Consider the following 16,190-nt stretch of genomic DNA (forward strand, 5'->3'; position numbering starts at 1 on the left):
TTGTCCCATTAAGGGCAGTTATGTAACTTCTGCAGTGTTTAAGGAGATTTAAGCCTTTTTGTAGCATTTATCTGTTTATTGTGTCCCAGTTTATTCAACAAACATTTCCAAACTTTGCAAGACATGGATCCCACTACCCAACAGTATTTAACACAGCTAACCAGCAAAACATGCAACACTACCAGGCTGTGTCAAAAATTGCACTCACCCCAAGAGTTATCTGAATATTTTCAGTTTATGAGTTTCTGAAATAATTTGTTCCAAATCAATCAATTTTCTGGAGCTTTAGTTTCTTCTACTTAATGTGCCTTTAAGACAATGGGCATCTCTTGATAAAACAATCAGAAACAGGGAGAAGAGTATTCAGTAAGTCAACAATGAAAAAAATCTTGAAGATACGAACCAGAAGGACATCACATTTTAGAACTTGTACAATAACAAAAGACTTTTTAAAGGAAAAACCTTGTTGTGATTTTAGTGTCCTTTCAAGCACTTGAAAAATCAACCTCATTCATCTGAGTTTCAGCTCTGTGTTTTAGTAAGGATGTATTAGGTGGTTTATGAATCTTTTATCTCTTTGTCTGCTCCCTGCAGCTGTACTCTGCTGAAGCTAGTGGGATGTCCAGATTTAGTTCCAGAATAGATCAATCCAATCTTCTGAGGTACAATCTTCAGCAGCACGTGCTTATGCTTAGTCTTTAATAGGCACTTTGCTTTGAGAGCCTTCCCCTTTGAGACAGAAGTGGAAAAAGGCCAGTCCCAAATACTTCAGTGGTGCTACTTGTGCTTGAAGGCATTGCAGACATGGAAAAATAATTCTTCCCCTGGTAACAGAGGCTGATTCAGTATGGGGGGAGGATTACTTTGGCAAAATGAATATTTTTTTTCCACGTAAAAGGCTCCATGAATCCAGATGTTATTCCAGTAAGGTTTGTTCTTGTCTGTAGTATTTACACAATCACTTAGAGTTTGAAAATACTGAGTTATACTCTTGCAGTTTTCAGTCTGATTGATACAGAGGAGTCACCTGAGCAGGGATTTCTGCTTGCAGGTCTGTAGTGCTCCTATTCATGCTTTTAGGCTGTCTCACTCCATTCAAGATTCTTCTAAAAGATCAACTAAATCCATGTAGATGATGTGAAAGTGGCAGTTCAATCAAGTTCAATACAATCACTGGCTGTGCAGGTGAGTTTCAATTAAATTTTCCTCTTTTAAGGTATGTTATTAGGTATAAGACAGAAGCTTTGAATAACATCCTTTCAGGAAAAAAAATGCCAAGAGCATTGGCATGTATATCTTGAGAAACGAATTAGAATCATTTTTTCTTCTTTTACTTTAAAAAGGTTTAGTGCAAATTTGTTCATATATGTTCATCAAGGCACTTTGATCATGTCCCTTGCAATTGTTTCCCTGTTAACAAAACAGGCCATCACACTCCTAATGCTTCTTATTTATGGTGACATCCCAGCAGACACATCTTGAAGGGTGTGCAATTTAAATACAGAATTCCTACTGCAGAAAGAGCACTAGAATTCTTTATTACCATATGGTTTTACTAAATAAAAGTGTAGTCAGGAGCTTGAGTTCTGACAGATGGGTTGGAAGTAGTTCCTATGCTACCATTGTATGTTAATGTTTATATATAATCTTCTACTGTCTCAAGTTTGTCAACTGAACATAAAAACAGTATCACATGAGATCATTCTCTCACAGAATAAAGCTGACACAAATTGGAGTAGTATTTCAGTAAGAAATAACTCCCCAGAGTGGCAGAAAAGGTGCTGTGCAGGAACAGTGCAGAAAAAAACCTACAGCTTTCTTCCTGTTTTTCAAGATTTTCTGCCTTGTTACAGCAGAGTGAAAGAAGGGTTTCTGCAGCTGTTTTTCCTTTGCCCTTTAACAGATTTCACCTCTGTGGGCCAGGAATGGAAATATGTGTTGAAGTTCCTGATCAGAAACATCCTTATGTGTCCACAGCTCAGGCATAACATTGTGCACAAAAAGGCTGTTTCTGAAAGCAGGGTGTAAAACCACATTGGGTTAATGTGTGTGTCCTGAGGGACATGAGGCATGTGGCTTGTTCATAAAGAGTCAGCATCTTTTTCTTTTCCTCAGCTCCAAAGAAAGGTACAATGGAGCAAGTGTCAAGCTAAATGTCTAGGAAATTCCTTCTCATCTCTGCAGATGTGAAGGTACCTAAAGCCAAAGCTGGCAAAACTTACATGAGGAGAGTTTTGTAGAAGCTTTATGGGGAAAAAGCTTAAGGCTGAGCTGGATGATCAATGGTAGGACCATGGCAGGAAGCTTAACAAAAAGCCCAGAGCAAGAACAACAACAAAAATAACCTGAAACAGTAAAAATCACCTTAGTTTGTATCAAGTCATGTCCTGTTGTTAAGAGGGTCAGTGTAAGACGAAGGAGATCCCAGTGTCCTGAACAAGGGGAAGGGAACATTCCTGTAGAGCCTGTACTGCTTGGAGTGCCTGGGATAAGTAGTGCAGTGTACTCTAATGAGACTGGATCTGCTCTGGCTGAACTTCCTTCTCCCCTTGCTGAAGTTCAATTATGAGGCTTTGCTGGAGCAGTAGAAAAATCTTCAGTCAAGACTGGAAGATGCTCTTCAGAAGATGAACCCAGGAAAAAGACTTGGTCTTACAGCAGTTCTATCATACAATAATCATTCCCTGCTTCTCATGGACAAGAACTACCTTCCTCACCAAATGGATTTAGACACTGGCAAGGACTGTGCTTTCTGTACTCCCTTACAGTAGTTTTCATAAAAATCATATTTGTGTCCTCTTTGAGGACAGGAAAGTGCACTTTGCATTGATGGGAGAGGCCTCTCAGTTCTACTTTGGTTTGAGGCAGTGTTTCCTCTCACTACAGAGTCTGACATCTGTGGGTGACTATTCTGTAACATCTTGCTGAAAACAAATGGTAGATATCTTTGCTGTTCTCTGAATTGTTTTCTGAGGAACTGGGAGCTTCAGTGCATCAGGGATAGCCCATTTAACTAGGGGTTTCCCTCTTACAGTTTGGATTTGGGAGCAGCCTGGAGCAAGATCCTCATGTCCAGCAGTGCTTTCTCAAGGTAGTGTGCCATGCGGGCGGCGTTTGTGTCAGCACAGCTATTGAAGGCTGAAATTGCAAAGTTGATGTGTTCCTCCATGGGGTTGTAACACACTCCATAGCCATCTGGAACCACGGGACCAAAACACATCACACAATCTGTCTTGGCTGGGACCTGTGGAGACAACGTGATTAAAACCTGACCAGTCAGAGAAAAATGAAACCATCAAATGGAAACAGCTCTGTCAACAGAGGAAACTCATCTCATTAAACTGCTCTAGAAGGGCCTTTGGTCACCCTCACCTCCCACCACACGTGCTGGATCCCACTATTTAGCAGCAAAGTGTTTTCTTCTGCATTTGCACAGGAGTGCTTCTCCCCAGGGTAAGCTTACAGTAAGTCACAAGTAGAATTATTCAGTAAAAATCAGAGCACAGCACTTAACACAAAGCTGCTCTGGCTGCTGATTTCATTGATCACTTGGATTTAGACACCAACCACTCTTGGTGGTCTTGGCTTTGGTTATGTTAGTGTTTTACATGTCTGTGAGGGACTGTGGAAAGTGTAAGATCAGATCTGTAGCTTTGTGGGATCGACAGCCAGCTTAGAAATTTCTCACCCAATGTAGATGAGTTTCTAACAAAAAGGAACTGAAGAGAAACAGAGAGAAGGAAGGCATGAAAAGGAACAGAGAGAACTTTTGGCTCAGATGAGTTGTACCTGGCTGGTTGAGAGGTTGAAGTGCATTGCAACAGCATAGGCTGTGTCCATGAAGAGCTCAGGAATGCTCACCAGGTCCTCGATTGCCTGGAGCTTCAGCCCCAGGAGGTGCCGGTCTATGGCATTGCCCCGTATGGCCTGGGGGAAAGCAAGGATGCACACATGAAAGCCAGGCCTGAGCAAAACTATTTCTTTGGGTTAAAGAAAAGAACACTTCTAAAAAGTCTCTAAAGTTAGAAGGAAACTAGATGTTGCATTTAAGACAAATAATCTTGTTTGTAAGGACTGTGAAATTGAACACACCAGTGCAAACAACCTTACAGTTCCTGCCCATGGACTCTCTCTGGTTTAAGGACTCCTTGTGCAACTTCAGTGTTTATCAGCAACAATGATGGTAAGAAATAAAGCTATTGTAATATCTAATTCTCTCCTTTAGGCCAGTCACAAGGGACACTTAACACACCAGCTAGAGAGGATTTAGTCTGTGGCTTTAGAGCAATGTCACATCAGACCTTTGCAACCCTGATGGCCACACTGCTGTGTCAGGAGCAAAAGATGTTCAGGTCTTGTCTTTCCTCAGAGCTCTCATTTGCTGGGTAAAGCCCCAAGCCTGTCTGTATAGAGGACACTCACCATGTCTGTGTATTCCCTGTGGGCCTGTGTGGCTTTCCTCAGCAGGTCTGCTTTCTCCTGGTCCTGAGAACACACAAATCTGTTTAAGTTTTTCTGCAGAATGGAGAACCTTATTTTGGCTGTTCTCTAGGATGGAGGACGTTTCTGCTTTGTGTGTCTGTATGAAACTCATTTATATTTACTAGATTTAATTTTTGCATCATTTTGTTTGGCAGCGTTACTTCATTCTGAATAGAGTTCATCCATCAGTAGCAGAACTTAGTTTGAGTAGCTGAACAGCCTTACAAAGGACTTTTTGGTGGGTTCAGAAATATCCACATGATGTTTCCCAGACTTTCAGTACATATGATAGAGAAGTCAAATCAAACCCCTGATGTGTAAAGATACTGCAAGCTATGGTTTGGCTCAAAACCTACGAAGGGTGCAGCCCTTCTTAGCTGAAACCAGATGACATAGGGTTAGCCAAATAAACAGCTTTTCTCTTTTCTGGATTCCTCTAACTCCACTTCTTAGAGATCCTCACCGATTTGTCAGGGCTGTCCATGGACTGCACAAACTTGAGGGAGTCCACGGAGGCGGAGCGGATGGTGTCGGTGCGGCCCAGGCGGAACATGCGCAGCGACGCGCTCTCGTACGTGGCACAGGCGCGGCCGTACATCCTGGGACAGCGAGGAGAAAGGCACAGCACTGAGTCTGCCCTGGCAGAGCCTGGTCTGTGACAGCTTTAGCAAGCTCACAAGTTTGAGTCTGTCAGTAAGGAGGTTTGAGGAATGACCTCTGGGTGATCTTACCTGTAGTATGCCAGCTGCAAGGCCAGCTGGATAAAAGCATCAGGGCTTATCTTCTCTGACTTGGGAAATCCTTTCCCAAATTGATGAAAGACCATGACTTTGATATCCAGATCTTCTACCATTCTACAAGGAAAGAAAGAGGAACTGTTCCATTGTTGCTCGTTCTTGTAACAGAGTGGAATGGATTTGCTTTCTCAAGGCTCAAAGGGAACAGGCCATCTGGATCTGACCTGTGCAGGGACAGAGAGCTCCAGCACACATAGATCTCTTTGGGCAGCACCACAGAGGTAAGAATTTTTGGCCACTGCAGAAAATCTCCATCAGGTTAGATGGCCATGTGTGTGTTTATACTCCAGTATTCTTGGCTGGATCCAGTAAAGCCTTGCTCTTTCTTAGCAAATGGGATGAATCAGAAATAACCCTTTTCTAGCACCTCTGACCTTATTCCTGGCAGTGCTTTTCAGCTCAGCTGAATGCTGTTGAGCCCAAAAGTCCCTGGGAAAACTACCTGGCTGCAGTGGGCAAAGCCTCATTTAAACCACTGACAGGCTCCAAATGGGGACAAGAATTACTCCCTCAGTCACCCACCCACTTCTCCATACTCACATGTTGAGGTTTTGCTTTGCATTCTCAATGTCATTCTTGATTTCTGGGGTGATGTTAAACCGCAGCTTTTTGGGCATTGGCAGATGAACTGTAGGAGATTTGCCCGTCTCAGGTTTCTTCCTGCACAGAGAAATGGTTCTGTTTGACCAGAGCTTTAGCATGAGACCACAGCCTGGATAGAAATGCACAGGAGACCTACCCTACTGACACCTTGTGACACTGGTCACAGCCTGACAGACCCCTCACAGTGCCAATAAGGGATCTCCAATGCTGAGGAGAAGCAGGGCCAGGACTCACGTGAACTCCACGATGTGGTCCAGAAGAGCAACGATGGGTGGGCCTTCGGAGGGAGCGTGCTCATATACGAGACCACAGGAGCCATCTTCAGCAACGATGAACTGGGACAGAAGCATGAGAGGACAGTGTTGAAGACAGGCAATGTGTGAGGCAGAAGATACCCCGAGAGACCTCAATGTCTCCCTGTCTGTATCAGAGCCTGTCCTTGCACACTGAGAGGTCTCGTTTAGCAGCACAGCAGTGGAATCCTTTCAGCAGGTGCAGAAGATCTGGGAGCACTGTTACAGTTCTGCAAAATTCCCTGGATAAGGGTGTGCTTGACATAATGGTGTGCTCAGTGCTTTGGCCACACAGAAAGGTTCAGTGGCTCTGGTTTGCTGAGATGCACCCACAGGACAGGAATAACATTGCCACATGCTGGCTTACCCTTACTTTTCAAGCAGCTGGAACATCTAAACTTTATCCCCTTAGTGAAGAGTTCCAAATAAGAACAAAACAGCTGAAAACACTGAAGAGTTCAGTAGGTATGAGAGGAGTCCTCTAAAGCATCATTGCTACAATCTGCAAGCCAGGATATACCAACTAATGAAGGAAAAGCTCCAACAGCAGCTGCTGTTGAAGGATCTTGACAAGACTGAATGGAGAAAAGATCAGAGGGATGCTGTGAGATGGCAGTGCATGTTTCAAGAAACTAAACAAAATGCCATTGGGCAGCTTCTGGCAGAACCAGGAAAAGTGACAAGCCTGGAGGAGATCCAAGGAACAGACCTCCCATCGTTTGGGCTGCCTCTGAGCAGATGAGGCATTGTTGACCGCAGGCAGAAAATTGATTTATAAGGAACACAAAGACCTGCTGCACTGAATAAACGTGGGCAGAGGCAGAAAAGAAACAAGTCCCTGAGGCAGCAACAAATGCTGGTGACTGCAGGGGGAACCACAGCATCTCACACCGTCAGCCACCACTCCTCATCTCCCTCGTTCTCCTACTCTCTTGACCTGAGGACCTTTGCTGCAAAAGGTTCCTTGGATTTTTTAGACTTTTATAGTCTCAGGAAACACCTCCAGAGCCACCTCTTCAGTGCCTTTAGAGCATCAGTTCCTACCTGCAGGGTTTTGTCGAACCATCGGTTGCCGCTGTTCAAGCGGCTGCCGCCGCCGTGCAGCATCTGCGCGGCCACGCGGCTCTTGTAGATGTCCTCGGACACCCGGGGCATGGGGGCGTCCAGGCACACGGTGCAGATGCTCTTCTCAATCGCACGCACGGACTCCTTGTTGGTCTTATCTGGGAGAGAAGTGACTGTGAGTAAGTGGGAGCTGTGTCATTGGAGGGAGAGACATTTGAAAGGATGGGTTTGAAGGACACGGTGTTGGGTTCCCACCGTACCTCAGTGGGGGTGTACACAGCTATTAAAATTGCAGCCAGCTGCATTGTTGCAGGTGTGAACATGCTGCATTCACCCTCCTTTTTTCACTTTTCTTACATCCTACCCATTTGCAAGGTCACAAACTCTGGGATTTCACTAAACTTTGAATCTGTACCTCCCAACCCAAAAATTGCAACAGATTGCAACAATTGCTTCTTTAAGGTGGAGAGCTCATGTTATCTGTCCAAAACAAGCTTCCAAAAGAAAGAACTGAACAAAGCACAGTGGGGAGGTTTGTTGTTCAAGGATTTGCAGTGTTTTTTAGCACATGTGTGTTAGGGGCTCTACAGACCTTTCAGGAGGTTGTTGTAGGCTTTTGCCCAGCTGTTTCGGTGGTTGGTGGTGAGGATCCCAATAGGTTCTTTGTTGGTTTGGAGGGAGGTGTTCCAAATCTTCTCCAGCTGAATGAAGAGCTGGTCAGCAGTAAGGGGAGATCCATCACTGTGGTAAACATCCAGCTCAAAGAACTGAAGGTGAGAAGAGTGGACAAGGACAGATACAGACAGTGAGAGAAGATAATTGTCCAGCCCCAGAAACTGGCAACAGCTACTTTGAGAAGGTAAGGCCTAGCTGAAGAACTCAGCTTGCAAGACTTTTGAAGGATGCTCAGAATTGAGAGACCCAAGTCCAGCTTCCTTTGCAGGGCATAAATACAGTCCTGGTTTTATGAAGCCATGGTTACAAGGACCAAGGAGGAATTCCTGTTTCTGAGACTAAGCTGCAGTGGGAGGATTTGTTATCCAATTTTCACTTTCAGTTTCCAGTTGCAGACATGGTCTCTGGGCTTTGAGAGACAGGAATTACAGGGAAAAGAAACAGAGGAAGACAGTATTTTTCTGCCTCTAGTCTGCTGCTTACACGTGCCAATTCTGCTGCTGGCCAAAGGGGATAAAGGGAGCAGGAACAAATCCCTGGTGAGAAAAACCTTGTGGGCAGAGACTTTGTTATTACCTTTCCTCTTTATAACAGCTAGCAAAAGGGACACCTGCAGCTCAACAAACCTTGAGAGCCCAGCAGTTGCCTTACCTGGAAGTTGTGAACGACTGTGATGTGTCTGGACTGCTTTTTGCCTTTGGCATAGTTGACAATGGAGTCCCGCTTGGGCCCGGGAATGCGGCAGGATGAGAGGATCTGGTAGTACTGGTTCATACAGAGGGGCTTCCCACCCATGTACTCCACTGGGAGGGTCTCACTGGACACACAGCAAGGTAAGGAGGAAGGAGAGAGGGAACAGATCAGTGTGAGCAGGCCTGTGCTCCCTACACAGGTCACAGGCTCTCCCTTGCAGCTGCACTCCCTCCCTACCTCTGACAACACCTAAAGGTATTGGTGGCATAAAAAAGGGGCTGTCCTTCCCCATTCCCAGCAGCTTTCTTAGTACAGGCTACAAAAAAATGTCTGTTTGCTGGCCTTTCATTTGGGAAGGGGAAAAAACTGTGTCCTTTCTGTGACACCAGAGAATCAGATCTCTGGACCTACTCCATGGCTGTACCTCTGTGTGACGAGTATCTGATGTGATTCATGGACTAGGCAGAGGCTCAATCACTCACTTCTGCAGTCATATTCCAACCATCTTGAACTTTGTCTGACTGTTGGTGTTGGTAAACATATTTTTGGACTTTAAATAAGGTGTGTCCAGCAGAGATTTGCTGGTGACCAAAAGAAAAAGGGTAAGGGAGGAACAAATTTCTCTATAGCTCATTCCATCTATCTGGGACGTGAGAGGCACCAGGAACCCAATGTTAGAGACTCAAATTCCTGCTGCCTGAGCTGTAGCTTGTCCTGTGAGCAAACAGAAGTGCAAAGCTCTGTAGGACTGTCAGTCGTGCTCGCTCCCTCCAAGCATGTTCCCATGCCAATGAAAGCACTGAGGTAAACAAAGAATGTGAAGACAGAAGAGTAAGTTTGCTTTTTTCCATTGGAGGGGACTGGGGATTACAGTATCTCTTTCCAAATCTGTGCTGTCATCTCCTGCCTTTCTGTGTGGGAGATTTATGGACAAGGCTCAGCCTCTCCATGACGTTAAAGAAGGTATGAGCTCTCAGGAGGGTCAGTTACTCACTTGTCAATCATGACCTTGAAATCCAGGATACCCTCGATCAGCTTGGCAGCAAACCTGGAAAAATACCAAATGTAACAAGCTGAGATCAGGCACAGATGTGTCTGGGGCTGAGGGATGAGCTGAGGAGGATTAGCAGAGTTGTTCTCTGCTCCTCAGGAAGCTCAGCCTTTCTGCCAAGCCCCTGTTGTGCCCGTCTCTGGTTCACTGACACAGCCACTCTGGGCTGTGGTTTGAGATTGCTGGATAGTCCTACTGTGTGGGACTTTCTTTTTTTATGTGTCTTACTACACAGCCAAGGAACTCTGGACAGCTTTCAAGAAAGAAGGATTCAGTCATGCATTAATGACCCTCTAACAGCAGTGTTTGCTACTGATGTGTTACAATTTTATCATATCTGAGTTTTGATTCTCAGCGTTAAAACAGCACCAAGGATTTGTGCCCTTCCCTGGCTAGGGGCCACCTTGGAGTGTCAAGCCAAGATGCAGCTGTTTGTCCCTGCATCTAAGACAACACTGACTGAGTTCCTACCCCAGTGAACATCCTGCTGCTAACACAACTCTGGAGAACCTTCCTCTGGCACTGAGGGCTTGGAAACAAAGCAGATGTGCTGCATGAGGACACTGAGGGGTTGTGTTTACCAGGATCAATGTAAACAGTGCCAATGCCAGCTCCCAGCAGGGCTGTTGCATGCCACATCAAGCTGCTTAGCTAGAAGTGACCTTCTCTTGGCCAGATTGGCCTTCTCTGACATGGGAACTCCCACCTGTCCCTGCAGGAAGGAGGCACGAGGTCACTGGGACAGGGGGTCGTGTTGTTGGCTGAGTGATGTGGTGCCAACATTTGGCATTTGCAGGCAGTATCCTTTAGACTGGCTCAGCCTGCCCATTCCGAGGAAAGATCAAAGGACACAACTCCAAGAACCTAAGGGTTCTGTGAAATTAGGCATTCTGCAAAGTAGTTTTCAATTAAAATTCCTCAGCCTTACTGCAAAACATGAGGGAAACACAAGTAAGAGTCTGTGTTCCTTTCCAGAGAATTAACAGCCTGGAAGCAGTTTGGGCTCGAGGAGATGGGAGAGGTTGGTTGACTTATTTTCAGCCAGCAGTTTTGCCAGGTTAAGGAGTAAAAAAATCACTTCCCAAATTTGCCTTTTGCTTTTGGAAGCTTTAGTTTCAAGCTGCACTTTCAAACTTCTTTGTGCAGCCACAAACTACCCAAACACACATTTAAACTGTATTTTACACAGGAGCCCACCTTCTTATGCAGCTGCTGAATTCCACTGGCTGGGCACTTGCAGCTCTCCAGATTATTTGCAAAACTTAAGAGTGAATAATACGACAGAGAGCTTTCAAGACATTTGTGTACTCTTGCACTGTTGTGAGGCTAATCCTGTGCTCAGGTGTATCGAGGGGTGGGAGGGAGGATTTGTTCCCAGCCTCACTGATCCCCTGGCTGGTAATTTTGATCTGCCAGGGCAGTGCTGACTGGTAACTGTGGCAAAGGTACCTGTGTAAAGGTCAGTGCTGAAGTTTTGTTTTTGCAGATGGATTCAAAACACACTGCTAGTGGTGGTTAAAAATTAAAGGGAGCCCATGAGAAAAAGAGGGCATGGCATGGCCTGATTGCAAGGAAAAGCTTGGAGTGGGAAGGCTGGTCACTGTGGTTTCCCAAACTATGAATCACAACAGGGGACAGTTCCTGTCAGGCTCCTCCATCCCTATAAACTAGCAAACTCCAGAGGCATTTCTGGGTGATCTCCCTTACATGCCTGGGCTATTTTTTGTGCCTCCTTTAACTGCACACACAATCACAGTGCCTCCAGTACATCCTCACAATGTCTTCAGCCAGTGATGGGACCATTTTGCAGTGAAGATCTGTGCTTGAGCAAAGACCTAAATGTAATTTCTTAGTCCCTGTTTAATACCTGAACCACTAGACTCTTTGGTTTTCTCCCCTGATGAAATATTTAGACTGGTGCAACCAGGAGTTTGCTTACAGCCTGGCAGCCTTGTCCTTACAGCAAAGACAGCTCAGTCCTGGGGACCACATTACTCATTCCCAATCTGCCTTAATACCCTCATCCCTGTTGAGCACAGAAAGCTCATCCCAGCAATAAGGGTGCCTTCTGCCTAAGGGAAGGCAGAAAAGGATTTTACCTGAGCTGACCTTGTCGATCCAGAAAATCCTGCTTAGGTAAAACCACACCTGGGCTGGAGTGGACCACGACTGGCAAGCGATATTCCAGGTAAGCTGTCTTCAGCCACCAGTCTGAGAGCTGGGATGGAAAAAGAAAACATGCAGAGAGCTGCTGCTGCTGCTGTCCAACCCAATTCTGGCTGATGGGTCTCAGCATCTTGCCCCCAGTTCTGTATCACACTTTGCAAACAAAGGGGCTTGTACTATGCAGGTGGAAGGGGAAAGGAGGATTTGAGCAAGGCATGGGTGGCTTTTGGTGCAGGGCTTGAGCACAGGGTCTCCTTCAACTTCCTGAGGCAGCTGTGTGATGCTGAAAGGTTCAAGCCTTCAGCAGCCAGAGGCAGGGCCAGTGACTCCCTGTCCTGCCATAATCTCTCTGCTCACCCAAGCCCTGGTAAGGAGTTTGCACAGCTTGGGGAGACCAGCAGCACACTGGTCAGGAAGGTGATGCCATTAAAACACAGGTACCAGTGGATGCAGCCAGGACAGGGAAGAGATGCACATCAGCCCTCCACCCTCCATAACCAGAGCTGGGCCCAGAGCCCTGACCTACCCAGTTCTCTGTTTTCTTGGCTCTTCTCTCCAGGCCTTTCTGCAGCCTCTCGCCGACGCCTCCCGGCTTGCGGAACTCGGCCACGAGCTGCTGCGTGTGGCTCAGCTCCTCGGGGCTGATGATGGGCTGCAGGGCCAGCAGGTACCGGTCCAGGGTCTGCTGCAGGGGGGGCACGGGCAGGTGGGGCAGCGCCTCCTGGTGCAGCTGGAATCTGCCCACGATCTTGTTTAGAGCTGTCTGCTTCAGCAGGCCACAGGGCCTGGCCTGCAAAGCACAGAGCAAATGTCGAGACAGAACTTTCCCCGAGGGAGCAAAGAACCTGGATGTAGGAGTCTCCATCCCAGCCTCTCTGTGGGCACGTGGGTGTCCCAGCCTGGGAGCAGAGCATGGCTGTGTGCTGGAGACCGGTGCAGGACATCCAGGAAAGCTGTGAAAGAGAAACTTCATCTCCAAGATACCTATTCTCAGCTCCTCAGAGAAAATGCTGCTGGGATAATGACACATCTCCCCACTCTGTGGACACCTTCCAGCTGAGAGTCTCCATGTGATGACAAAGTCAAACCCTTCCATCCCATGGTAAGTGGGAAGAAAGTTGTGAAAAAAATACTCATCTTATACACTATCAGAAACTTTCATTATTTCTTACAAAAGCATGAGGCTAAAAACGCAGAACCCTTGTGCCAAACCAAACTACCCTCTTGGCTTTGAGGAGGCAGAATTTAGCTAAGTTTGGGGTAGGATTAAAATGCTTCTTCTCTGTCTATTCAGGAAACTGTGGGTGATGCAAAAGGCTCCTGTGATCCAAATGGGTCATGTGGGAAAAAAAGCATCAACTACTTCCCTGGCTGGAAAATTATAACACAGCAAACCCAAGTGCTCCCCAGGAAATCAACTCACCAGTTTTCCCCAAAAAGAGTAACAACATCCTTCTGGATGAGCAGTGTTGCACATTCTTCCGCTTGAAGATGTTTCAATAGTACTCTCAAGGTTTCCAGTTCCCTCTGCACCTCCCTCTCCCATGGATCTACTGAATCAGACACTCCTGCAGGACTCTGGACTTTGCATTGTCAGTGTACTGAGAATGCAAAGCCACTGAGAACACTCCCTTTGACTTCCAAAACAGTAAGAAAATAGCTGTCCCCACACCTCCTCCCAGCAGTTAAGCACAGACAAGAAAGAGCTAATCTACAAGGTGACAAAGCCCCCCAGAAACTGCTCTGCTTTTGGGCAGCTGGGTCTTTGAGGGACCTGAGAAGAGCTGTGAGACTGAGGTTTGCAGGAGGAATGAGAAAAACAACAGGAGGATGAATTACTGAAGCATGAAAGAAGAGTGGGATTGGGAGGAAATGAAAGGTGTTGATCACAGCAGCTTGGGCATACTGTACCTTCTCTGCTTGCTTCTGCTTCCTATCCATGGCCGGTGGGACAGAACAGACCGCAAAGCTCTCCCTGGGCCTGTGTGGGTCTCCTCTTCCACCTGACAATGTGCTGCCCGTGCAGGGCGTCACCTCATTAGCCAAGTGCCACATGACTGCTGCGACCAGAGGGCTCGGGGGCTGGCACAGCCCCGGCAGGGGACAGCAATTATCGGATCACTGGATTGCGACAACTGCCCTGAAGGTGCCCCTCCTGGCACCGATCAATACCTGCTGGCTAGAGCCTCTCTCTGACTAAACTCTGGGCTCCAGCTAGGGCAGGAGTGGGGGTGTTGTTCCTTCAGCCTTTGCCTGGACCGAGAAACTACTGTGGCTATTGAGAGAGGTAGCTGGACATAAGGCAGGAGAGACCCCAGTTTATGTCCTGGAGGTGGCACCATGGGCAGTACCCTGACTGCCCTCACTCCCTATGCATGTATGGTCATTATTGCAAGCAGAGATCTGGGGTTGTCAACTCTTAAAAAAACCAAAAAACAAAAAGTATCTCCATAGCAGGGCAATGAGATTGCCATGCAGTCACAAGGGATATCAGCCCCTCCTTCGTGTCTCTAGTGACCTGAGGGGCAGAAAGCACAGTCTGCATAGCTTGAATAGAACATGATGATCCTAAACAAACAGCTGCAGATTTTCCATGGGGTAACAATGAAAATCCCAAAACAAACCCATGGAAGCCACTGTATGTTAAAATGTGGAAATGCATTTGTTATCTTCCCTCTTTTCTGTCCCCTGCTTGTTTGGTTTGGGGTTAAACTCAAGAATTTGGTAGAAGAAGGAACAATGATCAGAGCTGAGGGGGCAGCTGGCAGCAAACAGAGGGAACAGCCCAATCCTGACCACAAGCAGCAGGAAAACGAACACCAGTGGAGCAGGGTGTGCAGACAGGGCCATTCTGTGGGCTGGTATCGCTGCTCAGCCACCTTCCAACACAGCAAAGAACCTTTTCCAGAGCCTGCAAAGCTGGTGGGAAAGGAAATCCACCTGCTGGGGGGCAGAAGCTACTTCATAGCTGATTCTTAGCACAGCCACAGAATCGAGTACCAGGATGTCTGAGGTTTGTCTTTTATTTTTAAATCATAATCTGGAGTGCCCCTTAAGCTCAGAGACAACTGGGTGCCCTGCCAGGTCCCTCAGTAACTGTGAGTGGATCCACACTGTAGCTGTTCTGCTCTGTCTCCTCCTGTCAGGACCCAAAAGGGACTGCAAAGAGCAGCTCCCAAGCCTGGCAGGGGTCTGACAGCTCTGCCCTGTGTGCAGCAGGATGGGCACGCTGGGAGCCACCAATGCCATCTGCCGGGGCTTCCCTGGCCCGTCCCTGTGCAGCAGCCACCTTCCTGCTGCCAGCCCCAAGTGGACACCCCAGTACAAGGCAAGGCACTGGTGGGAAGCGACCAGAGGAGGACATAAAGATAATTAAGGAACTTGAGTATCTCTCGTATGAGGAGAGTGCTAGACTGTGAGTTCATCCTGTTTAATCTGAAGAAGAGGAGGCTGACAGGGAATCTCAACAATCCATATAAATATCATCAAGGTGGGCGTCAAGTGGGTGGTGCCAGACTCCCTTCAGTGGTGCACAGTGACAGGAGAGGAAGCAATGGCCATAAACTAAAACACAAGAAGTCTGCCCTCAACACGAGGAATAACTTTTTTACATTCAGGATGGCAGAGCACTGCACTCTAGTGCCTGCCCAGGGACGGTGTGGAGTCTCCCTCTCTGGAGACACACCTGGACACGTTCTTGTGTCACCTGCCCCAGGTGACCGTGCGTTGGTGGGGGGTGGGACAGGGCGATCTCCAGAGATCCATCCCTTCCAGCCCTGACAATTCTGGCACTGTCATCTCCGTCCCGGACAGGAAGAAACCGGCGGGCCTGGGGGACTGACACCGGCAGGGTCCCTGCCCCGCTCCCGGGGGAGGTGGCACCGAGCGCACACGAGCACGGCCCTGACCGGGACCCGGGCTTGTGCTCCGGGCCGGGGCGTGGGGCCGGACCCGACAGCGGCACCGCCGGGAGCGACCGCCGGGAGCGACCGTCGGCGCTGCCCCGGCTAAAGGCCCCGCACGGCCCCGGGCTCGCCGCCCGCCCACTCTGCCTGACCCTCGACCGCCACCTCGCGCCCCGTCTCCGGCCGGTCCTGCCGGAGCCGCCCCTCCCGGTGTCGCTCTTACCGCAGCCTTGGCCACCAAGGCGAGCATGGCCCCGCGCCCCTGGCCCCGGGCCCGCCGCAAGGACACCCCGGCCGCCGCCGCCGCTCCGCCGCCCCGGGGCGGGGCCGCCCCGCCGCCATCTTGGAGTGGGGCGAATCCCGCGGTGCCATCTTTGGGAAAGGCAGAGTGATGCTCTGAGCAGAAGGAGCCCCGCGGCCGGCGGTGGAGCCGTGCTGCGGACCCTCTCTCCGCTGCCTT

The 16,190-nt window shown here is 48.1% G+C and overlaps 1 protein-coding gene across 3 annotated transcripts; it reads right to left on the reverse strand.

Moving 5' to 3' along the window:
- Positions 1-55: 55 nt before the first annotated feature.
- Positions 56-16,102, reverse strand: CRAT (carnitine O-acetyltransferase). Of its 3 annotated transcripts, XM_063174864.1 has the most exons (15): positions 15,954-16,102; positions 13,737-13,839; positions 12,352-12,615; positions 11,759-11,877; positions 9,603-9,656; positions 8,567-8,732; positions 7,833-8,007; positions 7,220-7,398; positions 6,117-6,217; positions 5,820-5,939; positions 5,214-5,336; positions 4,946-5,081; positions 4,423-4,485; positions 3,790-3,927; positions 56-3,244 (listed from the first exon to the last, which is right to left on the reverse strand). In XM_063174864.1, exons 1-15 carry the CDS (start codon positions 16,100-16,102, stop codon positions 3,029-3,031), a joined length of 2,106 nt encoding a protein of 701 aa, XP_063030934.1. In that variant the 3' UTR covers positions 56-3,028. The 3 variants fall into 3 exon arrangements, with proteins under 3 accessions (XP_063030934.1, XP_063030936.1, XP_063030935.1); XM_063174866.1 differs by lacking the exon at positions 13,737-13,839 and having other exon boundaries at positions 15,954-16,016; XM_063174865.1 differs by lacking the exons at positions 13,737-13,839; positions 15,954-16,102 and adding an exon at positions 13,249-13,434.
- Between the last annotated feature and the right edge of the window lie 88 nt (positions 16,103-16,190).

This window comes from Melospiza melodia, chromosome 22 (assembly GCF_035770615.1).
Source record: "Melospiza melodia melodia isolate bMelMel2 chromosome 22, bMelMel2.pri, whole genome shotgun sequence".
In the NCBI taxonomy this organism is placed as follows: domain Eukaryota; kingdom Metazoa; phylum Chordata; class Aves; order Passeriformes; family Passerellidae; genus Melospiza; species Melospiza melodia.